We start from the raw sequence: 25,908 nt of genomic DNA, 5'->3' as shown, positions 1-25,908 counted from the left end.
AGGCCTTTGTATCTCCTCCATCGCCTAGCAACTATCACCAAGGCCAGCGCTTCATTGTTGCTGAGGCAAAGCGCTGCATGCACAGCATTGTCTGTCTACAGATTCATCTGTACGCTTTCATTACTCGCTATTTCACTAAAATGCACTTGATGTTCAGGTATGTCAAAAACATATGCATGCATAAATAATGATAAATAAAAAAACAATAGTTCAGCTCAAATGCACAGATGTGCATTGAGAAAAGCTCTTTAAAGAACACGCTAGCCTATAGGACAGATGAACTTATATACACTGGTAACAGAGGGCGGGACTTTTACGCTGAAAAGATTGTCAAGTAAAATTTCATTGACGTCATTTTTACACAATATCCTTGAATAGCACCTGTGTGCAGGGGGGGTTGTCCGTCTGTCAGCTTTGAGTAAAAAACATAACCCATGTCTACAAAACCTAGCCATTAGTATATCCACCGCTGACCAGAGACGCAGAGCTTTCCTTGCGCCCGAGGCCCTTCGCGTTTGAAGAGATGAGACTCCTCAGGAACCTCAGATTCTGGACCATTGGTCCTACAGTCTTTCCAAAACAAACCTGTAGTTTTGTTCTCCAATTTTCAGCTAAAGCACCTTGGAGTTTGTATCAGTACTCCATTCATCTGGCCTCTGTTTTATTTTCAAGTGCCGCCAAGACTCCAATTATCAGCGGGAGGCTTCTTCTTTTTTCTTTTCCTATTTTTCTTTCTTTTTTTTATCAAAGGCAAGCCCTTTCGTCTATAAACTGATTCTTTTGAGAGACACACAATGGCTGTTCATGGTGAGTACCAAGTGTTTTATTTTATGTTATGTTGTTGTGATGAGAGAATGGTGACTTGCAGAATGTACGCTTTGTTTGAGATCAATTTTACATTTTAATTAATCCGTTTTTTGATGCATCCTTCTAGGTCACCAGCTATTAAGGACATGTGTATTTCAGAACATACGGACCAACTTAAGGTGGAGTTTTCCACAGTCTGTCACTTATTTTAATATCAAGCTAATATCATCCGTCAGGAATTGACATGAATGTCCTTATACATCATTCTGGTAAGTTTTTATCAATTTGGAGAAAAATATATATTTTTTTACTACACTGTTAGAAGAAAAGGTTCTATAGTATAGAACCTTAAAGGCTTCTGTCAGGCGGTTCATGGGATCATTTTATGGATTTAGTTTTGATTAATTAGTTTTGTTTTAAATCATTTAAAATTGTAATTACATTTTATGAATTAAGCAGCTTGTAAACATACTTTATCACTTGAAAATAACCTGTTAAACATTAAAGTATTTTGCAATCATTTAAGCCATTTAGAACCTTTTTGGCATAAGGTGTTCTTTCAAATTGAGTCAAGAACCCTAGGGTTCTATATAGAACCCATTGGAACCCACATCACATTTTACTTGTAATGTTTTTAAAAAAAACTCATTTGCTTTATTCGGCATTGTCATATGACTCTGGCAATTGGCATTTGACATTGAATTTCAAAGAGAGATGCTGATACAAAATGTGCTTTATGAAGGCTGACATGCGGGCGTGAAAAGCTCGCTGTAGTTTATTTATCTCGCTGTACAAGGAGAAGGTCAGCGCGGACTAACAGTGTGTCCCTCACGCCTGTGTGACCTTCTGACGAAATATTGCATGGTACTGGTGATGTGAGCTGACAGTGGCCAAATTATTGCTTCATAATGAGTTAAAGGGATAGTTCACCCAAATATTTAAATTTTGTCATCATTAACTCACCCTTGAACACAAAAGAAGATATTTTAAAGAATGTTGGTAACTAGACAGTTGACAGCACTCACTGACTTCCATAGTATTTTTTTCCTACTATGGAAGTCAATGGCTACCGTCAACTGTCTGGTTACCAACATTCTTTAAAATATCTTCTTTTGTTTTCAACAGAAGAAAGAAACTAATACAGGTTTGGAACAACTTGAGGGTAAGTAATGTCACAATTTTAATTTTTTGGGTAAACTATCCCTTTAAAATCCTGACAGATGTATAAAAAACATTGATTTGTCCTGAGGTGGGATAGTGACTGCAGGCCAAGTCTTACAATGACGGAAAAAAGGTGCAAATAAAATCACGACTGGAGAGTTTGAACAAGAAACATGTTTTGTAAGCTCTGATATCTCTAATGCACTCATGCATGCCTCTTTTTGTTGATATTATTTAATGATTTTTTGGCGATTAAACCAGCTTCTAATGTGGTTCGTCGTCTGCAATGTTTTGATGAAGTCTATTGCAGTGTGGAAGACTAGTGATTTTGTTGTTTTTATCTAAGAAGACAACAAGTCATAGTCTACCTCACGGCTCTACGATGAATGTCTTCAATGCACACAGAAAATAACCAGAGTTTATTTATTTACACTGCCCTCTGCTGCCAAACCAAATGACTGACATGAAATGAGGATATTCATTTGGAAATAAATGTACCTAGATTTCAGTGTGTGGTTATTCAGATGTCTGTGAATGTGCATTAGGTTTAATGCAGGATAGGTGAATTAGTGTTTCTGTCATTTTTTTCTCTTACTTCGATGCATCTGTTTCCTGCCATCAAATATTGTTCTGTGGTAAAATCAAGAAAAAAAACTAGTTAGAGAAAATGGCAAACCTGGGCTTCTCTGAAATGTTTTTATAACCTTATTGTATTGTTCTCATTCTTTGTCATGTCTTGGCATTGGATGTGAATGTGAGATTCAACTAGATAAATGAAAGTGACAAGAAATTTGAAAGAATGCTGTAAATATATATAAAATTGTACCTGCAATTAGGCTAAATAGCAACATTTCTACTTTAAAACTAATTGTTACAGAACCAAAACTAATGTACCATTTCTTTTTCTTTTTTTTTTTTCTTTTTTTAATAAAATGTATGATGTGGTCACTCATCCAAAAACACTTGTCCTCAATGCATAAATCAATATTAAATATAGATAATATTAATATACATAATATACAATATTATACAATATTAAATATACATAAATTATTTTTTAAAAAGACATATGCACATTGTTACTATAAGAAAAGAAAAATGTTCCTATTATGGTTATAAGGCTGTGTCCCTGCTTTTTTAAGATTTATAAACACATTTAAAATATCAGGAAAATGAAACACGATCTTCATCCTTATGGTTTTTGTCTTTAATCTGCTGCAACACAACACCACATTTTTATTTGAAAACAATTTGAAATATTTTCTCTCACAACCTTGATTTGTCAACTTGAACATGTCGGGAAAATGTTTGGATTTTTACATTTTAGGGAAACCCTAAAAACAAAATGGCTACTTCGTTTAATACATGTGAGATGTGCACGGAAAAAACACACAGTTTGTGAGAAAATGGAAGGAGGAGATACAAAGCATAGTGACTTTTAAATCCCTTTTATTATTTTAAATATACATAAAGAGACCAAAATGGAAGAAAACTAAGCAATAGTGATTCTGTGGGTTTACTGGGGCGGCAGGATGGCTTTGGTCTTCTCAGCCACAAACTTGAGGACGTCTTCAACGTGGGTCTGGACCATGCCGGCCAGCGGGGCGACCTGAGCCTGGACGGAGGCGGCCAGAGGCTTGATGTGGTCTTCAATGTTGCTGGAGAGGGGCTTCAGCTGCTCCTGGAGCTTCTCAACCATGGGCTGGAACTGGGCTCTGCTCTGCTCGAGGTAAGCGCTGCAACACAAACCAAAGAGAATTAATTAATAACAAAGTTCAATTGGATCATAATTCTGTTGATCATTTAAATCCACAGTTGAGATTATGATGATGGACTTACTTGGCCTTGCTGGCCAGCTCAGGACCCTCAACGTTCTTCAGATTGTCCACGAGGTCCTGGAAATACTTGGCGATCGTGTCCAGCTCAGCAGGAACGTCTCTCTTGACCAGAGATACTGACTCAGAGCCTGGAACATCAGCAGAGATGATTGATCAATACACTCTTACATATTGAATGGCATTACACTCAAGTGCTCAAACTAAATCAGGTGAAAGACACTATGGCTTTTACTGTACATTTCAACAGGACACTTTAAGTACTTTACAGATTAAAGATAAAATATCCACCACACACATTGTCTGTTTAACCCCTAAAAATTAAGGTTCGAAAAGGGTTTTTTACTTGCAGTGAAGGACCATTTTGGGTTCCTCAAAAAATCTTTCTGTGAATAGTTCTCAAAATAACCATTTTCTCTTAGTGTGAAGAACATTTTAATAATCTAAAGCCTTTTCCACTATTTAGAACCTTTTGTTCAATGGAAAGGTTCCATGGATTTTAAATGTTCTTTATGGAACCATGAAAATCCTTTATTTTTAAGAGTGTAAATTAGCTGAGTTGCCATATTGCATACACAAAATACAACATATGTTGAGAGCATCACAAGTTAACATGATTTAAAGTCTCACCAATGGCCAGAGCAACAACAAGGACGGCGATGAGGGAGAATTTCATGGTTGCAGGTTGGGTGAGAGTCGCCTGAACAGACAGAGATAATGATTCATTTCAGTTTCTAGTCAGACTTCTCCTCTTAAATTTCAACAGAAATTAAGAATCAACAGCATAGCTCGACATGACCAGTATAATGTAGATGCAATCTTACCTTACGTCCAGGGGTTCTTAGACCAGATGGTGTGTTCTCCAATGAGCCGTGGGTTTTTATAGTCCCAGGACAAGTTCAAAGGGTGACCAGTGCTGATGAAATCATCTACATACACTGAACCTTTAGGCTTTACCTGACACTGATGTGATCGAATCAAAGTTCAACAGTAATCTGTGTTTGTGCTTAATTAGTGCATTTTTGTGGTGTTTCAGTCGTCTGATAACTTGATCAGTACAGCGCTTCTACGTGCAGAAATAGTTCAGGGCTTATTTAGACTGAAATAAAGTAATCAATGTTTTTGTCTGTGCAAGCACTGAAAATACTGTTTTGGAATTTGATTTTAATAAATGTATACCCCAACTCGCTTGTGTGGTGATTTCAGTGACAGTGGGATGATGTGAATGACTGTTATATTTTTGTATGAACTATAGGCTATATGTTCATCAGCTTTGACTTAAATGTACTCTCTGGGTTTTAAATTTCTTTTATTGTGAAACTGTCTCGTTACTGTTTTGAGTCTGATCTTGCAATGTTTAAAATATTTTAATACAGTAAAATTAGGATGAAAGCAGACCTTAGTGACACTGGCAAACCTTAATTATTTCCATGAAATGTTGTTTCTTTTAATCTTGGAATATAAGAACAAAAGATTAGAGAAGCTAACTTAAAATGGCAAAAATCTAAATAACATTTGTTTTCTATAAAATTATTTGCAAATGGCTTATTGTATTAGAATTGGAAAGTATGTAATTGCCTTTTCTGTTTTTTTATATTAGCCTATAAGCTTAAAAATAAATGCTTTTTGATTTTACAAAATGATTTGACTATGCTCTAAAATATAAACTGCAAAAACCTGTTCTTAATCATAATTTAGAGTCAGGAACACACCCATTCTTACAATGGTGTTCTGATGGATTTTAGAGTGTTGCTATGCAGTTGCTATGGTGTTCTGAATCCAGCTAAACAAGGCCATTATGTTAAGACTGTTATTATGTTAAAGTGTAAGTTCACCCAAAAAATGAAAATTCTGTCTTTAATTACTCACCCTTATGTCGTGCCAAACCAGGACTTTCGTTCATCTTCGGAACACAAATGAAGATCTTTTTGATGAAATCAGAGAGATTTCTGTCCCTCCATTGAAAGTTAATAAAGTGATTGTGAAAAATAATCCATGTGAATTGAGAGGTTTAGTCCCAATATTCTAAAGACAGAATTTTTATTTTTGGGTGAACTATCCCTTTAAGAACAAGTATGACCAATAGCAGTTAGTTGGGGTGAGCCTTCTTACTTTTTAGTATTAAATTAGACCAATATACTTTTAATATAACTGACTTTAAAAAGTTATGAACAGAAAAAAATGATATGATGACTAACTTAAGACTAGTCGCAGCTTATGCAACTGGCCCCCGGATGATTGTTTATCCTGGACAAATCAAAAGAACCCACCAAAAGTCCTTATGGTCCACCATTGTAAAGGCTATAGGTTTTTTAACAGCTTTATCATCCAACAGGCCAAAAAGTGTTAAATGTAATGTGAGACATTTGAATAACCCGCCAGCACAGAGATGTCACTTTTTAATTGTTTTTATTATTTCAAACATGCCAGCATACATGAAGAGAGCATTCCCTGCATTTTAGGGAAGCCCTAAAAACAAAATGGCTACTTCGTTTAATACATGTGAGATGTAAATGTGAGATGTTTAATACATGTGTGTGTGGGAAAAAACACACAGTTTGTGTGAAAATGGAAGGAGGAGATACAAAGCATAGTGACTTTTAAATCCCTTTTATTATTTTAAATATACATAAAGAGACCAAAATGGAAGAAAACTAAGCAATAGTGATTCTGTGGGTTTACTGGGGCGGCAGGATGGCTTTGGTCTTCTCAGCCACAAACTTGAGGACGTCTTCAACGTGGGTCTGGACCATGCCGGCCAGCGGGGCGACCTGAGCCTGGACGGAGGCGGCCAGAGGCTTGATGTGGTCTTCAATGTTGCTGGAGAGGGGCTTCAGCTGCTCCTGGAGCTTCTCAACCATGGGCTGGAACTGGGCTCTGCTCTGCTCAAGGTAAGCGCTGCAACACAAACCAAAGATAAACCATTAAACCATTAATAACAAAGTTCAATAGGATCATAATTCTGTTGATCATTTAAATCCACAGTTGAGATTATGATGATGGACTTACTTGGCCTTGCTGGCCAGCTCAGGGCCCTCAACGTTCTTCAGATTGTCCACGAGGTCCTGGAAATACTTGGCGATCGTGTCCAGCTCAGCAGGAACGTCTCTCTTGACCAGAGATACTGACTCAGAGCCTGGAACATCAACAGAGATGACTGATCAATACACTCTTACATATTGAATGGCATTACACTCAAGTGCTCAAACTAAATCAGGTGAAAGGAGGCTTTTAGTATGTTTCTACAGGACACTTTGTTAAGTACTTTAGAGAGTAAAGATAAAATATCCATCACACACACTGATATAGTTTGTCTATTTAAGCCCTAGACTAACTGAGTTGCCATATTGCATACACAAAATACAACATATGTTGAGAGCATCACAAGTTAACATGATTTAAAGTCTCACCAATGGCCAGAGCAACAACAAGGATGGCGATGAGGGAGAATTTCATGGTTGCAGGTTGGGTGAGAGTCGCCTGAACAGACAGAGATAATGATTCATTTCAGTTTCTAGTCAGACTTCTCCTCTTAAATTTCAACAGAAATTAAGAATCAACAGCAGAGCTCGACATGACCAGTATAATGTAGATGCAATCTTACCTTACGTCCAGGGGTTCTTAGACCAGATGGTGTGTTCTCCAATGAGCCGTGGGTTTTTATAGTCCCAGGACAAGTTCAAAGGGTGACCAGTGCTGATGAAATCATCTACATACACTGAACCTTTAGGCTTTACCTGACACTGAAGTGATCAAATCAAAGTTCAACAGTAATCTCTTTTACTCTTTGTGCTCAAATGATGCATTTTTGTGGTGTTTCAAATCACATAATCACTTTTAAATCAAATCAAATCAAATCAAGTATATTTGTATAGCGCTTTTCACAATACAGATTGTATCAAAGCAGCTTCACAGTATTAAAATAAAATAATACAACAAAGTTTGTTTCTAGTGGAATTTATTGATTGATAGAATAAAATTAAATATCCCCAAAATATCCCCAACTGAGCAAGCCAAAGGCAACAGTGGCAAGGAACCGAAAAAACTCCATCAAGCGGCCTAATGGTGTCCTAAAACTCCATCAGGTGACCTAATGGAGAAAAAAAAAAACCTTGGGAGAACCCAGGCTCAGTCGGGGGCCAGTTCTCCTCTGGCATTTATGAACTAGAGGCCGGATTGTAGTTTGAAACTGTGAGATTAACAATATTATATGAATGCCTGGCTGAAAAGATGCGTCTTTAATCTAGTTTTAAACTGGGAGAGTGAGTCCGAGCAACGAACAGTATCAGGAAGACTATTCCAGAGTTTTGGAGCCAAATGTGAAAATGCTCTCCCTCCTTTGGTTGATCTGGATATCCTAGGTATGACCAAAAGCCTTGAATTTATTGATCTTAAAGAGCGCGATGGATTATAGGGTGATAGAAGATCCGCTAAATAGACTGGAGCTAAGCCGTTTAGGGCTTTATAAGTCAGTAGCAAGGGCTTTATAAGTCAGTAGCAAGGGCTTTATAAGTCAGTAGCACATGAGAGTATGTCTATTTATATCACTGTCAGTATGGATTGTCTTTCTTTTTCAGTCTAATGCCCCAAACCCATGTGAATGAATGTTACCTGGTGACTTGAGATTTTATCCTACAACCTTCTGAGCTATTTTCCTCATGCTTTGACTTACACGTCAACACAGACCAGCTCAGCTGTTATTCTATCACAAACTGATTGGGTTTATCTAAGACTGTGGAGTGGGGAATATATCTACGGTCAGGTATTCTTGGTTATCTTGTCCCCCTTTGTCATATAAAGTGACTATTGGAGTCAAACGTTAGAAACAAGCGCTGAACTTTACACATGAAGAACAGATAATTTTGAAGTGGGCATTGTTTGAACTAGATTTATAGTAATTTCATGACTTAAAACTTTACCAGTGCGTTGGCATCAGGATTGTTTAAAATGTGTTAAAGTAGGCTATAAATGAGGATCATAAACAATGTAATTGAATTAATGTTTTTATAATTTTGGCTAAATAAAAAGTGACAGTAATAGAGACTCACTAAATAAAGAAGACACCAAAATGTCTTTTTTTTTTGTGCTGTACAAAGTATGTTAATTATTTATGTAGCTACTTTATTTTGATGTTTTAATAAAACGTTTAATTCCTGACCTATTTATTTTATTCTTATTGTCATTTATATTGGGTTGTATAGGCCTGGCTTTACTGACAGAGTTTAGATTAAGCCAGGGCCTTTGTTAAATTAGGACATTTAAGTATTGCCTTAGCTAGGACATTAAAAATGTGCCTTAGAAAAAAACATTACTGTTGTGCATATTTTAAGATATGTCAGTGCACTTTCAGGTGTATTTAAACACGTCAAGCATTTTAGTCTGGGACTAGGCTTAAAGGAGAAGTTCACTTTAAAATGAAAATTCTGTCATCATTTACTCACCCTCATGTTGTTTCAAACCTGTATGAATTTCTTTCTTCTGCTGAACAGAAAGGAAGATATTTAGAAGAATATCAGTAACCAGACAGTTTTTGGGTCCTATTGACTTCCATAGTAGGAAAAAAATATACTATGGAAGTCAATGGGACCCAAAAACTGTCTGGTTCCTGATATTCTTCTAAATATCTTCCTTTCTGTTCAGCAGAAGAAAGAAATTCATACAGGTTTGAAACAACATGAGGGTGAGTAAATGATGACAGAATTTTCATTTTAAAGTGAACTTCTCCTTTAAGCCATGTCTGTAAATAAAATTCAGAGGTACGACGTCCTCCAAAACAACAGATGGCGAAGTAGTCGAACAGAATGTGACGCAAAGAAGACGAACAAGACGTGTGTCGCAGTGAGTATTCTGCGCATGCGCGCAGTCGCACTCTCGCTCACTCACAAGCAGGCATCATGGCGGACGTGCTGGATCTTCATGAAGCGGGGGGTGAAGACTTTCCTATGGACGAGGATGGTGATGGTACAGTGGTTATTTATATTCAGAAAGTCCATACACATTTTTATTTTTTTGTAAATGATAAAAAATTACATGTTTAAAGTGCTGAATGTGTGTAATACCCGTGTTTACGTCCGACGGGCCTAGTCAGATTAGCACGCGTGCTAATAGTTGGCTAATTCAAACGAATCGCGCGCTGTACTGATTCTACTTAACTTTGTTGCTTTGCTTTGGTTTTTAATTTTTATACTTGTTTTCATGTTTATCGTTGAAATATATTGTATGGTCGTTAAGAATACAAGCTCAGATGTAAAGATTCATCACAGCGTTTGTGATGTTAAAAAGACAGTATTCATGTCAATCTTCTATTAGTTTATATTATTTCGTTCATAATGTTTATATAGTTATCTTCAAAAACGTCCACGCCGTTGTTGTTGTTTTTGAATACATTGTAAGAGTCATTTTTTTTCCTTTTGTTCACCTTATAGAGAGCATTCACAAGTTAAAAGAGAAAGCCAAGAAGAGGAAGGGTCGTGGGTTTGGATCAGGTAAGTCTCCTCATCTCTAACCCTGTGTGTTTGCGTCTTAATTAATCGTGCTAATGATGTTTGGTGCTTTATTTCACAGAGGAAGGAGCGAGGTCCCGAGTCAGAGAGGACTATGACACAGTAGAACAGGATGGAGATGAGCCTGGCCCACAGAGATGTAAGTGGAACTGTAAATTACATGCAAGTGTATTTTGCAAATCACAGAATGTCAGAGTATATTTTATGTTAATGTTGCATATCTGACATCTCTATGCCTGTAAATTCTTCTTTCAACATATTGGACTGTATAAAAAATGCATTAGAGTTTCTATCATGAGGTCGCATATGTTAAGGAAAAGCTGGTTTAACCGCAGTTGACAAAATGTTTGGTCCTTATCTTGGTTGCATCTGGAAGAAAGAACTTTTATCGCTTGTAGATTTTGAACGTGTTTTGATGTCACTTTAGCTGTTGAAGGTTGGATTCTGTTTGTGACTGGTGTACATGAGGAGGCGACGGAAGAGGATGTCCACGACAAGTTTGCAGAGTTTGGAGAAATCAAGAACTTGCATCTAAATTTGGACAGAAGAACTGGTTACCTTAAGGTTAGTTTGGCTTTTTTTTTTTTTTTTTAATTGTGGTTCAGAAAAATATTTGCAAATATGTGTAAAGTTTACTGAAATTTTTTATTTGTTTTTCACTTTATTTGTAACTTTATGAATGACTGCTTGAGTGTGTTTGTATGTGTATATATATATGAATGAGACTGAGTGAGATCTAAATAGATATATACAAAATTTATATAATATAAAGTTGCCAGGTACAGGCTTTTGTGGTGAAGTCAGTTTTGGTTTTATTGGCTCAGGAAGGCTTTTCTCTCTGTATTTGCTCTGAAATAGTTTTCCTTTTCTATTTTACCACAATTAGAGGAATTGTTGAACAAGAGGGATTCACCTAAGTGTTTTTGATTTCGTCCACCAGATGGCAGTGTTTTAAACAACACAGAATCTGATTATTTTTGTCTCAAATTGATGACCATATTTTGATGATCTTGCTGCTTTCTTGTGCTTAAACGGATAGTTCACCCGAAAATGAAAATTCTGTCATTATTACTCACCCTCATGTTCCAAACCCATAAGACTTTTGTTCATCTTTGGAACACAAAGATCTTTTTAAAGAAATCTGAGAGCTTTCTCTCCCTCCATTGACAGCTACGCAACTACCACTTTGACGCTTCAGAAAGTTCATAAAGAGATGGTAAAACTAATCCATATGAATTGAGTGGTTTATTCCAAAATTTCTGAAGCGAAAATCGGTTGCCTTGCATGTCGTTCAGACGTCCTCTTGGGCGGTCCTTGGCCAATGAAAGCTGCGATGGAGTCTAGACCTTCTGCCCTCAGTCTGAAGGTCTGGCTACTACTTTACATGTGACTAGCGATGTGCATCTTTAATAGTTTGTCTGCTCAAGGACTTGATAAACAAAAGTGAATTCCATTTGCACACTTTTAACCTTTTTTTTTATGTGCACATGTGACACAGTGCATCAGCTATCAGTCATCTAATATGGTGCATTATGTTTAAAAAAATTACACTTTTAAAACAAATTTCCTGGTCCTTTCAGTTGTGCTCAGTGTAGCTGTTTTTGATCACAACATGATCAATATGCAATTTTATTTTGTGTGATTGTGAACATTTTGACCCTGTTGCATTTCATTTGTTTTCATACATTTTATTAAATGTATATTGCAGTTGAGAAACCCATATTGGTGGATCCTCACATTTGGCAGTTTTTTTTTTTTTACTTGAAGATTTTTCTCAGGTCAAGCTGACACATGTTAATGCACAAAATGTTTAGTTTGGCCTGTTTCAAGACAAATAATGTGAAAGACAGTTGTGGAACCAGGCAACCAATGAAGAATCATCCCTTTGAGGCCTTCATGTTGTTTAAAAAATTATCTTGGCAAATAATGAGGCTTGTTTTCTTTATAGGGCTATGCATTAGTGGAGTACGAGACTTACAAAGAAGCCCAGGCTGCGATGGAAGGGCTGAATGGACAAGATCTTATGGGGCAACCAATCAGCGTTGACTGGGGCTTTGTAAGGGGACCCCCTAAGAGCAAGAGGAGGTGAGTCAGTATCTTATGCTGTTAAACTGGATTTATATACTCTGACCGTTTCACTCGCTCATACAATCTTAATTTGTAGTGGAGTTTGTCTTCTATAGCATTTAATGATACAGGTTGACATATAACATGACTAATGGACCAATGTGTTTTCCTCTAGGGGTGGAAGGCGGCGCAGCAGGAGCCCTGACAGACGGAGACGTTGATTTTTCCCATATTAAACTCCGTTGTTTTCCAGCCATTGATTGGCATTATACTTTTCAAGACAGATTGGAGTGTTTGTATTTCTTTAAATAAGGTTTTTAGTGTTGTTTTTGAAGGAGGTGGTTTTTGTCTTAATTGTTAGTTATTCAGCAACTGTCTATGAAATATGATAGACGTTACTGAAGCATACATGTTAAAGCTGTTGGTATTTCCATAACTTTTTTTTTTTTGTAAAAAGTGGCTGTACACTTTAAAATGTATGTAGATTGACATGTCATTTCCTCATTGAAATGTGTTATTTGTATACTTCCAATAAATTAATTTGGATTAAAATCTTTGTTTCCTGGTTTGTTTGAGACCATTTGGGTTTTTATAATTGCAGTTTTTACTTAGAATTTACAATTTTACACACATGCGTTACTAAAATAGTATAAATGAAAAAAAATTAACTGGCATTACACTATGCCAAATTATGTGTAAATTTATGTCCTTGAGTTGCTTTTGAGGTTTTTTTTAACCCTACCGATATGTTCAAATTTGGTAATGTCTTTAATGTGGGTCAAATTACTCAGTTCAAATTACAATTCATTCAAAATATTGTTTTCCTTTGTTTCCTCTCACTGTACTTTGACCTTTTTTTTAATTAAATAGACCAAAATAATACTTGTTTTATTTGTATTGTTAGTCACACAAATTATAAAAACGTTATATACATTTTTACCTAGTTTTGAATAACCAATTTTTTTAAATAAAGGCAATTATGTCATCAGAATTCATATTTAACCAGCAGACCGATGTCATATCTCTGTTAGGAAATGTTTTTAACCACTTGCAGTTTTCCATAGAAATGATAGGCGTTAACCTATGACTTCTGAGGTCATGCTGGATGAACATGTGGGAGTGACCAGACAACATGCTGATGACATTTTTCCAGCATCAGCAAATTACGTCATGACGTTGGTCCGACTTTGTCACAGGTCCGATTTACTTTAATAGGCTCCTCGAACCGATGCCCATCATGTACTATGTGGTTGACCAACCAGCGTGGAATACTGAGCTCCCACTCTCTCTTCACATTTGCCCTTTTCAGCCCACAGGCGGAGCTTAATAGGAAATTCCAATCGCTATTGGCTCACGTCTGTGTCCGTCAAATTCAACTCTCTCTCTGATTGGCCCAAGCGGTCAGTTGAGTTTCCTTAGATGGGCGGATTTGTAGCGCCTTGGTTGACATTGTTGTTGTTGTGGGAGTAAGAATGTACTTAGTCGTCAAGTCTTTTTAAGACAACAAGCAAGAGGTATTTTTGACATTTACACAAAGCTGAACAACACATTATCTCCCGAGGAACGGATTTTCTGCGATCGAAAAGCCCAGACTGGGAGGAAATGAGAGAGAAATTCCGCGAGGCCGCTCATGGTAAGCGCGCAACTGCATTAGCTTTAGCTCCGCGAGCCTGAAAAACCCTCACGAGCGTTTTGTAACGGAACCCGGTCATTTTCCTTCAGTGTTTGAGTGTTGTTGTTGAAAGGAAAGTGTCCGTTATTTCCGCCATAACCATAGTTTGACATCAAAATAGATGTTTTCTGTGGAAAAACTGTGTGAAAGTAGAGCGTTAATAATAAGGGAAAGTTGGCTGTTAGGTCATGTTTTAGGCTGGACACTCTGAGGGGACGGTGAGCGAACGGGTGACCCTTCTTTAACTGCTGAAACTAGATTAACTAACAGTCACAGACTCTAAAAGTTCAGTACAAGTCTTATTGAGTGGTTTTAATTGTGTATAACAAGACTTGTTCCTCAGTTTCTGGGCTAACGCAATTTTGTGCCTCAGCAACTTTGAGAGACACTCACTGTCCGCTAGCCGAGCAGCTAACTAACGTTAACTGGTCAAGCAATGACAGTCTGAAAGGAGGACAAATTGTGTAGTTTTAAAGGTTTATATTAGTAAGAACTGAAAATGTGTTATAGATTAGTGAAGAAGACTATTATTTGGCAATGACTGTGGTCACTCCTTTCATCCCAGTGACCCTTCATGCTTCACTGGGATTTGGTTGTCATGTAGGCTATGACTGACCTGTGCATAATATTTATTTGTTTTATAGACTGTAGCTTATTTTATAGTACAATGTGTGTCCAATTCTGGTTCGTAGTGTATATTATATACAGGGTGTTATATGCTGACCTGATCTGTATCCTCACTTGTTATCGTCAATATTATATTAAGATGAAGATCATAAACGTGAAAATATTTATATTTAATCTAAATCCAGTCATCTAGAACATCATGTTTATTCGACATGGAACTTATTGCCCGCACATGGGCACTGCCATGTCATGACATGTCATGCAATTGACTGATAAAAAAACATCATGCAATTATTGACTAATAAAATATTCAAATTATAAGCAGTCTTTGCTGGAGTGTTTAAACCAACAGTGATGTCGGTCCGATTGAGAATAAATGGCAGCACATCAGTTGCCACAATCACAATCAAAGGACATCAAAAACTGAATGTGTCCAGGCCAATAGGTGTCAATTTAAAGTATAAAAACTGGTACTGTTTTGAGAAACGAGAGTTAGCTGATTGTTTCATGTGATTGCAGTTTTACAGAGATGGGTGTAATGTTTTTCAGTGGGCCAAATGTGTATGTGAAATTGTATGGATTTTAAGTTAATAATCTACTTTTTCCACAACTCTCCTACTTATCCCATCTTTCCTTCTTCTGGTGGAATTTGACAGACATCCTCCGAGTGTGGCGCAGTCATTACCGAACCCCGCTTAAAATGAAAGCTGTGGGCACTTGCTGCCATGGTTCGAATCCCTACAATGTGTGTGTACGGTTACACTCAGCTCTGAATTATTCAGCTCTGTATTTACAAGCTCTTTTGTCAGCTTGTTGTTTAGTGAAGGCAGCCACCCCTAGACATGAAAGTAGGACTTGCAAACAAAGTCTTGGGTTTTAAGACTGTTCAGGGTTGTTTTTTTCTTTTGTGTGGACCTTGAAAATAATCGTAGCTAAGCCTTCGTAGTTTAAACAGACCCACTCTTCAGCCTCATTATGATGACATTTTTTTAAGCATTTATTTCTTTGTTTTTCTTTTGACTAGTACATTTCAGTAGTCCATGTGATATTACAAATACATTTTTAAAAGTAGAAATATTCTATCCAGTGTCTAGATTAATATGTCATGACAGCTGCATGCACAACAATAATTATAATACAATTTAAAAAATGCTGTTTCGTGTAATTTTTTTGTCTGAGTTTAGCATGTCACACCCCAAGACAGGTTAAACTGAATGGCTGTATTAAATTGTCCTGGGCATTTTGTTTTATGTCTAAAGCGGGATGTTTTTACACTTTAACTGTCCTGTCGTGTCGTTCTGCTAACCTGTAGTTGTCTGTTAGATAAGTTTAGGCTCTTATATTAATTAAGAGTGACCGTGTTCATACAAATATCATGATTATGTGTTGCTCCTCCTGCGTTTACATCCATCGTTCTATCATTGTTTTACCAGGCTTACAGTTTACACAGTACCTCAAAGGCCTCCTTAAATACCAGGAGAAGTGTGTTGTTTTATGTGTAGTTTGCAGTACACAGGTTGAAAGTTACATGATCTTAGAGCTTTTTCCTCTGAGTCATAATCTATTTACAGCACACCTGAAATTGAAGAACAAGAGTGTGCTTTGGAGTTCTGCGCTCCATTATTCCTAAGTGTGTTACATGGTTGTGCCTCTATGACATTATTAATGTTTTTTTGGGAACTTTAATTGTTTTAACAGTTTAGAGAGTGCGTTAATGCTGAAAACATGCTTTAAGTTATGCGGATAAGCATATTTAAGTGGTCAGCATATTTCATCAATAGAGTCAGGAATTGTTCAGTAATCATTATTTGGGTTGGGCCAGTTTGCAGCAGACAGTGTGCATGTTTGTTATAAGAATGTTTTATTGCCACTGTTTAAAAGTAATAGGGATACCTGATTATGGACGTATGCAACTTCAGACACCTGATAACCGATGCTTATATTCTGTGCTTTACATCACACTGCAGTCCACTTATTTATTTTTGAGAGCTAATCGTGAGCTAGGTGTCAGGTAAGAACCCTGCAGGTGCTACTAGTTAATTATGAAAATTTAAGTGGTGTCCCCTCACCAGTGGGTTTGAGAACAGCAGGCGAATGAGAGCAGGTGGGCCAGAGAACTTGCATATCACTTACAGTGTTATCCACTGAGCCAAAATGCTCCCACAACAATCATCTGCCCCAACAAACAGACGGCAAAAGTACTCACTTCCCGTACTCAAGTAGAAGTACAGATACTTGTGTTAAAAAATACTCTGGTAAAAGTAGAAGTACTGATTTAACTTCTTTACTCAAGTAAAAGTAACAAAGTACAGGCTTGGAAATTTACTTAAAGTATAAAAGGAAAAGTAGCCTTGCGAATGACAACCATTTTTTATGCAAAGCTACCTGGACCACACAAATGTTACTAGAGTGCCAGCTGAGAACTTAAGTGGATTTGGAAAAAAGGTTCTTTATATACCATTGCCTACATTTTAAATGGATGTCTGCCAATAGGCCTAAAATATTACATAGCCTATATGATTATTGTCACAGAGACTGGGACTCCAGGTTAATAAGATTCTGACTGAGTAGCAAGATATGAATTCAGTTGTGATTCTGTGAGAATTCACAGATCCAGTTTCTCATTTTTAATCTTCCCCTTAACATTTAAAGGAATCTACATGTATGTAATGATTTTTCCGCGAATGAATGCAGCCGAATCTGTCGAGTCGTCTTGTGGTGGTGCGTCAAGTGCAACGTATATTCCCATCCAATTGGCTGTTCGTAAAGACCGGTTTGCGAACGGTCCCAAACCATACCCTTCCGTTCCCTTTAGTTACTGTTGCTATGTCCGACAAGCGACGCCGCTCTCATCTCTTCCTTCTAATTAATTTATAGCATCAAATAAACATGAATGAACATAAGGAATGTTGTTTTTACCACAAAAATACGTCGGTACACTTCGTTTTTCAAGTTTAAATCCTCCAATGTTAATCTACTGGCGGATTATGATTGGTCAGATCGCCTGTCAATCAAACTCCCTGCGAAGGGTTGATGACATGAAAAATAATAACGGTAACTCCAATGAAATTATTTTAAACTAAAGTAATGAGCCAATTTAGAAAAATGTAAGGAGTCGAATGTACCGATATTCATATTAAAAATGTAAGGAGTACAAGTAAAAAGTCGGCTCAAAAATAAATAGTAAAGTAAAAATATCTGAAAAATCTACTTGAGTACAGTAACAAAGTATTTGTTACTTCCCATCTCTGCGTCACGCCATATTAAATTGATATGAGACCCTCATCTTTAGACTTTTAACTGCTATACATATAGAGAAAATATGTTTTTGCTTGATATTGAGCTGACATGAGCCATCATTGTGCCTTTGAGCAAAGCAATGGGGTCTTGCAGGTTGATCCAGGGGTATTGAAAGTGTTTGCTGAGTGACTGACTGACTGCTAACATTGTCTAGTCAGAGAGCCTTGTCTCTAACTTGTTTCTTGATGTTAAGCTGTAGCTTTAAAATGCAGGTCCTTTTTTCTACAGCACTGAGTTTCTAGGAACTAGCTGTTCTCTTGGTTTCTGATGACAGCCAGTGCCCACAGTTTGATTCATTCCTCTGGAGAGTCCCGCTTGCAGCATACCTCGCTGCCCCAGACCTATGCGTCAACTTCAAATGAAGACTAGTCACATTCTTTAAGAAACCACTGTTCTTCAGAGCGCCACAGATTATGCTGTGAAACAAAAGCACAACCGCTAGTCCAAACAGTGGCCAGAGAGTCAAATAAACAATGTAACCGTCAGTTTACTGACAATGGCCTGTCACTGGGCCCAGTGTCTGGTGTGAAAGTGTGTTGATCACATGGCTCATGCGCTGAACATCAGTCTTGATCCAGAGCAGCCGTAATCCTATCCCAGAGAAGCTGAAGAGGAGTCTTTCGCATGGGATGACATCACAGGGATTGAAGCAAAGATGCCTGGCTGTCGAGCTTGCAGCACGTGGGTATTCACATGAGCAATAGCTGCCTTAGGCTGTGGATAATTCGCGTTGAGCTGCTGCTGTGTACACTTTAGTTGCCTGTAGTTTGTTGTGTGGTCCAAATGTCCTTCTTGAATATATATTTGTTTGCTATAGAAGAAATATTACTCTTGCTGTTTACCCTAGTGATAAGTCGTCTCTTGAATTGGTTTGTTTGAAGTGTTTTATTTGAACAACAAAGCAGTTAAGCTTGACTTGCTTAAATGTTTTGTGCAGATAAGTTTCTTTGAGTTTACTCATGGTCATGGTATACTACTTTTGCTTGATGAAAGGAAGCAGCAGCACTAGATCAAATCTCATTAAATACGCCTTTTAAAAGCAATGTGTAAATCAAAACGCAAACCACACCCTGCCACCTTAATGTAGATTATATAACTGTGTCAGATTAAATACAACAACAGTCGCTTGAATTCATCATTTAAGCAACAATAGCATCCTTTGTAGGAGCCGCTGCTAGATTCCCTTGGCACCGTGAGCATTGCACATTTTACAAATGACAGAAGCTGTCTGGCGTGAATGTGCACTTTAAACTGCCTGCTCAGATGGCTAGTTTTATAAGGTGTGTTTGTGAAATTTAAAAACATAATTGTGACAGCCAGATGTGGATTGAATAGGGGAAAAACCCAAATCATGTTCACAGAACAATATGACTCCTTGTCCAAACATTGTTTAGTTTAGGTTGGCAAACTCGCCCGCGCTGTTAAAACTGTGGCGGATTGTTTGCCAGGGTCAATGAAAACATAACTGTCGCTATCTTTTATTATTATCTTATTATCTTTTTCTGCAGACAGCAGTAGCCATGAAGCAGAATTACCATTGTGCTACCAAGATGGCTGGCCCAGATTTATTTTTATTTTATTTTGGGTGAAAATCAGTTAAACTAAATGGATTTAATTGTAATAAAAAGTGTTAAATGGGCTACTACACTCTTATAGGTATAGCTGAAAGAATCTGTTGAAGCAGATGTTGTGTGGGCTTGCTGATAGGCTTATCTCTTAGTATTTGTATTGTAGGATATAAGTAGACTTTAGCTAACTCTGAATATTCCCATACAAACTCTTTAAGCTTGTTAAAAGGCACTGGCCTCTGTAGATGTTCTAGCTCAGTCTCTGGTTACTAGCTAGTGTTTTTAAGAAAGTGGTTACACAATTAATTCATCTTTTAAACATATATATTTTAGTTGAACTTAGTCAATAGCTGGTTTCCATCCAAACGTGAAGCATATTTTTTCTCAAGTTCTCAAAAAAAGGGGGAAAAAATGCGAATTAGGTGCGTTTCCATCAAGTTCCAACAGGACTGCAATTAGTTACTATTGGGCAAGATATAAATTTACTATCAGTGCAATATGCAATCGCCAAATTGAATGCTGTGCACAAAAGAAGAAATGCAGATTTTTTTTGATGAAGGTACTAGCAGCGAGTGCATTACAACCACGTTGATCCCCATACATATGGGGAAAACAACATCACTAAGATTTTTGGGAGGTCGTGGTGACCAGACATTTTTCTCACCTGTGGCTACGACATTTCAGAATGTCAGAGAGGCCACATTTGAAATGTTATGCAACATTATTGACACCATCAGTGGAAACAGCCGATTAGTCACATGGGTTTAATGTTCTCTATGTCAGCATTTATAAGGCAAATTTGTTTCCATCTCCCATTATTCGCATGATCTCTTTTTCCCGCAAGTCTAAAACCACCTCAAGTGAGCGTAAAAAAGCTTTTTTCCAAAATTTGCCGTTTCCATCACTCGTTTCTGATGCGATACTTCAAAATGCATATAAAAACAGAGTGATGGAAACAGCTAATGTTTTTTAGTTATATCAGTTCAAATATATTGAGTAGATTCCAATATATTCAAGTCTGTGATTTTGAGTAATGGAAAATACCTGTTTGTATTTGACGTTCAGTTATGTTTTACAATGAAAAGACTTTCTGTAACTAGCACAGCACAAGTAGGAAGATGCGTGTTAGTGCGCTGGCAAAAGTAAAGCTATTGCTCATTGGACATAGCATCATGCATACATGCAGCCATCCACAACCTAACCAAGCTCTACTCTTCAGCACAATGGTAACCATAAAAATTTCAACATAACAGAAACATATTTAAATGTCAAACTTGACTGAACATTAAAAATGAACAGATCTATTCCTTCACTCAAAAAGGAACGTGTAAACAGAAACCAGCGAGCTCACGTAGCCTACCTCCCTCATTCAGCACAAATCTAAATGTTTATGTGCAATGTATTTGGATGCTATTGAATTTTATTGAATGCTAAACACTCACTCAAAAAACACGTAAATTGACAATTTATTTCAACTTAATTCCATATGCAAAGCATGCTGGGAACTAACAATCCACTTCCCAGTTTCAGTTGATGCAACAAAAATCATTCATGTTATCCCAACAAAAATGGTTTAAGTAAACTTCAATTTTAAGTAGATTGAACACAATGAAATTAAGTTAGGACAAAATGTATAACAATTCTGTTGCTTTAGCTCATTTTAGTTAAGTAATTTGAACAAACAGCAAAATTTCACTGTATACACGCTATGTTTCCAGTGTCTGTTCTAAACTTTACCAAAGACCAAAAAAAGAAAAAGAAAAGATGACTCTCTATTCCTCTTAGCCTCAAATAATTTACTGTATAAACTGTAGCTGAAATAGTGTATTACGTGATGGGCTGTGAGCGCGGGTCTCATTGTGAAATATTTCTCAGTATCAGTAAAGTGCATTGTGTTCTGTGGTATTCATAGCATGGGGGTTTGCCAGAATTCTTGCCCTCCTGTTTCCCCTCTGCTGTCTGTTTTGCAGACTTTACTTTGTGTTGCTTTTTTTGACTATGATTATATGTGGCTATTTTTAGTAGTCAAGAACAGGCTTTTCTAAACTTGGCGCTTTGCTGATAAGAGCTTGAACGTGCGTTGGAAGCTCTAGTCCCACAGAGCGTTCCAAGATATTCACATTACATTCAGCCTACATCAGACTTTTGACCTATCTCCCAATATTAGAACATAAAAATAGTTCTGTCATCATTTATTATTATTGTTTTGTATGTACTTAATTTAATTCACTAATTTAACTTTTTTTTTTTGCTTCAGGGAATAATATGATCTTAGACTGAGGAAGGACAAGACATAAGGCTAGGGCTGGGTATTGTTCAAAAATTTTCGATACCGATACCAGTGTTTCCCACACATAGACTAATTCGTGGCGGTGCGCCACAGAATCAACACCGGCCGCCACATATTGGGTTTCGTTATAAAAAAATGTTTTACGCTATTTAAAACACAGCGTATTCATTCAGCTGCATTTCCTTTCCCTGCTCTCCCTTCATCTCTCTGTCACTCACGCGTCTCTCTCACAAGCGATTTTTTTTTTGTCTCGCCAAAGCCTTATTTGATCTGTGATGTAGATGAGAACGAGCAGAGAGAGAGGCCCGGTCGCGCGTGTGCGTCTTCAAACTGTCTTGCTCTCTCTCGCGCATAATTAATCAAAACCAATTGAGAATTGACACGATGGTAAAAGATCGAAAGACCGAAGTTTCACGTGGAGCATTCGGGTATTTTTTTCCTGAATTACTGCTGCGTTGCCTTATCTTCTCTGAAAAGCGTTCCGCCCATTCAGCTGACATGAAAAACACTTTCAATAAACAAAACAAAACCTATCCAATGATGAAATGTTTTCTGTGTTGACTAATCTTGTGCGATGTCCTAACTGCCGGGATAATCACACAACGCGTACAAGTCCGCTAATGACACGTCCGATTCGCGAACTAATGACTCCTTTGAACCGATTCAACCAAAACAATCTTTTAGTTTAGACTGTTTGCGGTAAATGCAGTTGGGTTGTCGAGGTCAAAACTCTAAATAAGCTGTGAATCAAATAAACTTTTATATAAATAATGTTATGTCACTTTTTTACTCTTACACTGAATGTTTGGATTTTGTGAAGGTGTGAATCATTTTTGATTAATATTTAATATAATAAAGTCTTTTGATCTTTTCCACATCTTCCATACACACTTCAGCATCGCGTGTGAACCACGTCTCTGGGTGTAACTGGCGTAAACTAGTGTTTTTCCTTGATGCCTCGCCACAGCCAATCATGCTGCATGCTTATTGGCTCACTGACTTTGACGAGATTAACGCCATAGGTATCGAAATTTGGTACCGAACGACAAGATATTTTTTGATACTCTGGTATCGAGGCAATTCAGTTGGTGCCTAAAAAATACCCGATACCCAGCCCCACATAAGGCTTGACCTATCAGCATTGTAGAACTTCTTCATAAGTAAAAAATAAAACGAATCGTTATTAAGACCAGAGAAGGGAGTTGACTGAAACATAGCATATATTCTATCTCTTTAAAAATGAATTATTTTGTTTTTTATTACCAGGAAATGGCAAACGCAATTGAACATATTGATTAGGAGTCACACAGGGGACTGCATTTGGACTGTTTAGCACTTGCTTAACTGCAAATGGACAAATTAACAGTGACTCTATGCTCCTGCTTAACAATTGGTTTGCTTTGCACTAATGAGTTTTTAATGGGGGCTGGACAGGATGCTGAAGAGTATATATCTGTGGTGCAGTCCCTGAATTTCCAGAGAGCTTACACATCCCTACACAAACCCCTGAGGCAGCCCTTTGCTTTCAGGCCTCAGTGTCTCATTGCGTGGCCTGTCTTGGTGCAGTATAGCGAGAAGGTGCAAACTGGGTTTTGAGAGCACTTCTTTGCTGCATCTCAGAGCCCTAGCAGTGATGTTACATAATGATACTACGCTTCCCATGCCTAAACCGATTACGGCAGCGCCAAGCAGTTAAGTTTGCTAGGCTCATCAGATCGTTAGACTCCATTGGACATTTGTTTGATTCATGCATTTGTTAATTATTCATTTTGTTCATGAAATGATGCTTAATGCACTGTTGTAATTTATATTAATCAAGTTTTCCTCTTCAGAATGTGCAATTTTATTTGCAAGAAAACTAATTTTGTCAGTTTTGTTTGGAGCATGATTATCTGAAAATTTTTGTTTTGCTTGTAGGGCAGAATCATTAAACATAAAATATGTTCCCTTCTGCTGTGATTTTGGTTGCTTCTCTCAGCAAATGACTTGACAGTGAGACTCAGATGGTCGTGTCGCACCTGGTCAGGACATGGTGTGAGAGAGTGACAATGTTGTCAAGTCGTGATTGACAAGCAGTCTCTTTTTCACTCAAGCTCAGCAGTGGTGATTGCTTGATACCAGTTGGGCTCATTAATGCAGCTCTAAAACCATGGGGAACGTTCATTCAATTATCCTTCAGCAGTGACTTCTGATGAAGAGGTCTGCTCTGTTTAGTATTGCATTTGTATTTGGATCATGCTTCTTCAGTTTAGTCTGACATTACTAATTTGGATTATGAGTAGCAGATGGCTGGTTAGTGTTTAATCTTGCTCATTTATGCTGGTGTTGTGCTCTAGTGAGTTCATTAGCTCTGCATGGGCGGACAACACCTGAAGAGAAACATCCCTATTTTTGCTTGGAGCATTTATACCATATATTCAAACAAACTTCTTCAGCTGCTGATTCTGCTGTCATTAACTCTGTCATTAACTCACATTTTTGTATTCAGAGCAAATGTTCTGTAACACATGAACAGTAGTATTAGTTTCCCCTTTTACAGCTCCAAAATTTATCAACAGATTGTTCATTGAATAACTTAATTTTGAGGAGGGATGTTCATTTCGGGTTTTTTCCCTAACTGACAATTGAAGCTCGTTAACCGATCACTGACTGTTAAAGGCACAATATGTAACTTTTTTTGCTTTAAAAATAGCAAAAATCACTATATCTCTGTTGTATATTTTTTTTAGCTGTGTACTTACATTATCCCGACTGTTTCCAACAACTTTCAAACTAGGAGAAATTTGTAATTTAATTCGAAGACCAGTCACGTTTCTTTATTTCCGTTTTGTCGCCGTCAATGGCGTCATATCCGCGTTGTCCCTGGTTTCCGCTCATACTGCCATAGCAACCAGAGCTATGAACCAGAGCCCTCTGATAGTAACCAAAGCGACTGACGCGGACAACTGTGTAGTTCGCAATGTTTATTTGCACGCTGTTGTTGTTTCGTTCAAACATTATGGACCATGGCAAGCAGACTTTGGATAAAAAAGGAGAACTAAAACGAGAATCAATATCAGCGTGGTGTTTTCGAGATGCCGAGAGCTCCCATAGACGGTATATAAACGAGAGCTCCACGTCCGAGACTTCGACCGCTCCTGCATGTACTTTATTAAACAGGTGAGCACATTTACATAAAACTAATCGATGTTATATAGTTCAACAATGATAAAATGTTAGAATATGATCTGTATGTTATTCTAATGTTGATCTAGCTTACTGCTAGTCTCATACAGACAAACTAACACATACATTTCAACACATTCAAATGCAGTTTAGTGTGATAGTGTAATGTTAGACCAAGTGAAACAGTGCTGTGTTACCTCACAAGTTTAATTTGTCTAATAAACTGACCTGTAAGTAGTAATTCTGCACTCGCGTGTAGTTCGGTAGAATGAAATGTCCATATTCCTTTTATATCCGCGGGACTCGCGTCGCGTGTGGAGCTGATAGCTGTCTCTTAGCAATCCCGAACTGCTTCATATCACAGTCATGATAAAAACATCGATGTATTTACTCATCCATAAACATTATTAGATCGGTCGGCTTGACGTTGACGACAAGATCCATAATTCTTAGCAAATGTTGCATCATCAAACTACGCCTTTGTTATTGTAAGAGGTTAGCGAACCCTAGCGGCGAAAAAAATTACATACTGTACGTTTAACTGACAAGTTATGTTACATTAGAATAAAATTAAATCAGAATGGATAGCCTAAGTGTCTGTGATCCATTTAAAATAGTTTTAATGTGTAATATCAGCATAAACAACAGAAGAACATGAGGATTCATCGTCGCATCACTCACCTGTAGTGCTTCTGAGAATGGAGAAAAACAGAATACAATCATATAAAAGGAATATATAAAAGGCTTCCTGTTTGTTTTCAAAAGCACAATGTTTTGTTTTTATTGTGAGTGCACACAAATAAAAGTAAACTCTTTACAGTTTCAAACGAGGTCTTACACTACTCTGATGGGCATCAGTGCCAGTCCTAGACTTCTGGGGGCCCTTTGCAAAACTTTGCGTTCATAAAAACCT

General features: G+C 37.4%; 4 protein-coding genes across 4 annotated transcripts in view; 2 read left to right on the top strand and 2 right to left on the bottom strand.

Annotated features, from left to right (window-relative positions):
• Positions 1 to 3,384: 3,384 nt before the first annotated feature.
• On the bottom strand, positions 3,385 to 4,979 carry LOC311067118 (apolipoprotein A-II-like). Its single transcript, XM_084088737.1, has 4 exons — positions 4,628 to 4,979; positions 4,434 to 4,503; positions 3,808 to 3,934; positions 3,385 to 3,704 (listed from the first exon to the last, which is right to left on the bottom strand). Exons 2-4 carry the CDS (start codon positions 4,477 to 4,479, stop codon positions 3,485 to 3,487), a joined length of 393 nt encoding a protein of 130 aa, XP_083944863.1. The 5' UTR covers positions 4,480 to 4,503; positions 4,628 to 4,979; the 3' UTR covers positions 3,385 to 3,484.
• A 1,242-nt stretch (positions 4,980 to 6,221) lies between these two features.
• On the bottom strand, positions 6,222 to 7,447 carry LOC311067918 (apolipoprotein A-II-like). The gene is made up of 4 exons (XM_084090058.1): positions 7,408 to 7,447; positions 7,214 to 7,283; positions 6,813 to 6,939; positions 6,222 to 6,701 (listed from the first exon to the last, which is right to left on the bottom strand). Exons 2-4 carry the CDS (start codon positions 7,257 to 7,259, stop codon positions 6,482 to 6,484), a joined length of 393 nt encoding a protein of 130 aa, XP_083946184.1. The 5' UTR covers positions 7,260 to 7,283; positions 7,408 to 7,447; the 3' UTR covers positions 6,222 to 6,481.
• A 2,154-nt stretch (positions 7,448 to 9,601) lies between these two features.
• rbm8a (RNA binding motif protein 8A) lies at positions 9,602 to 12,925 on the top strand. Its single transcript, XM_084089124.1, has 6 exons — positions 9,602 to 9,764; positions 10,229 to 10,288; positions 10,368 to 10,445; positions 10,734 to 10,870; positions 12,255 to 12,391; positions 12,549 to 12,925. The coding sequence occupies exons 1-6, from the start codon at positions 9,698 to 9,700 to the stop codon at positions 12,592 to 12,594; spliced, it is 525 nt and encodes a 174-aa protein (XP_083945250.1). The 5' UTR covers positions 9,602 to 9,697; the 3' UTR covers positions 12,595 to 12,925.
• Positions 12,926 to 13,790: 865 nt separating this feature from the next.
• otud7b (OTU deubiquitinase 7B) overlaps positions 13,791 to 25,908 on the top strand; it is a 29,458-nt gene continuing 17,340 nt past the window's right edge. The window contains exon 1 of the mRNA XM_084089001.1: positions 13,791 to 14,006. The gene's annotated coding sequence lies outside the window, so the exon portion shown is untranslated. The remainder of the gene's footprint in view (positions 14,007 to 25,908) is intronic.

Source organism: Abramis brama (assembly GCF_963993115.1).
Source record: "Abramis brama genome assembly, chromosome: 17".
Lineage (NCBI taxonomy): Eukaryota > Metazoa > Chordata > Actinopteri > Cypriniformes > Leuciscidae > Abramis > Abramis brama.
This window is presented reverse-complemented; position numbering and strand designations above follow the sequence as displayed.

Excerpts from the sequence above, each read along its gene's own strand:
- LOC311067118 (XM_084088737.1), bottom strand. The coding sequence starts at position 4,479 with ATGAAATTCTCCCTCATCGCCGTCCTTGTTGTTGCTCTGGCCATTG. Across the intron at positions 3,935-4,433 it reads TGTTGTTGCTCTGGCCATTG|GCTCTGAGTCAGTATCTCTG; the intron begins GTGAGACTTTAA and ends CTGATGTTCCAG. Across the intron at positions 3,705-3,807 it reads GAGCTGGCCAGCAAGGCCAA|CGCTTACCTCGAGCAGAGCA; the intron begins GTAAGTCCATCA and ends TTTGTGTTGCAG.
- LOC311067918 (XM_084090058.1), bottom strand. The coding sequence starts at position 7,259 with ATGAAATTCTCCCTCATCGCCATCCTTGTTGTTGCTCTGGCCATTG. Across the intron at positions 6,940-7,213 it reads TGTTGTTGCTCTGGCCATTG|GCTCTGAGTCAGTATCTCTG; the intron begins GTGAGACTTTAA and ends TTGATGTTCCAG. Across the intron at positions 6,702-6,812 it reads GAGCTGGCCAGCAAGGCCAA|CGCTTACCTTGAGCAGAGCA; the intron begins GTAAGTCCATCA and ends TTTGTGTTGCAG.
- rbm8a (XM_084089124.1), top strand. The coding sequence starts at position 9,698 with ATGGCGGACGTGCTGGATCTTCATGAAGCGGGGGGTGAAGACTTTCCT. Across the intron at positions 9,765-10,228 it reads TATGGACGAGGATGGTGATG|AGAGCATTCACAAGTTAAAA; the intron begins GTACAGTGGTTA and ends TTCACCTTATAG. Across the intron at positions 10,289-10,367 it reads GGGTCGTGGGTTTGGATCAG|AGGAAGGAGCGAGGTCCCGA; the intron begins GTAAGTCTCCTC and ends TTTATTTCACAG.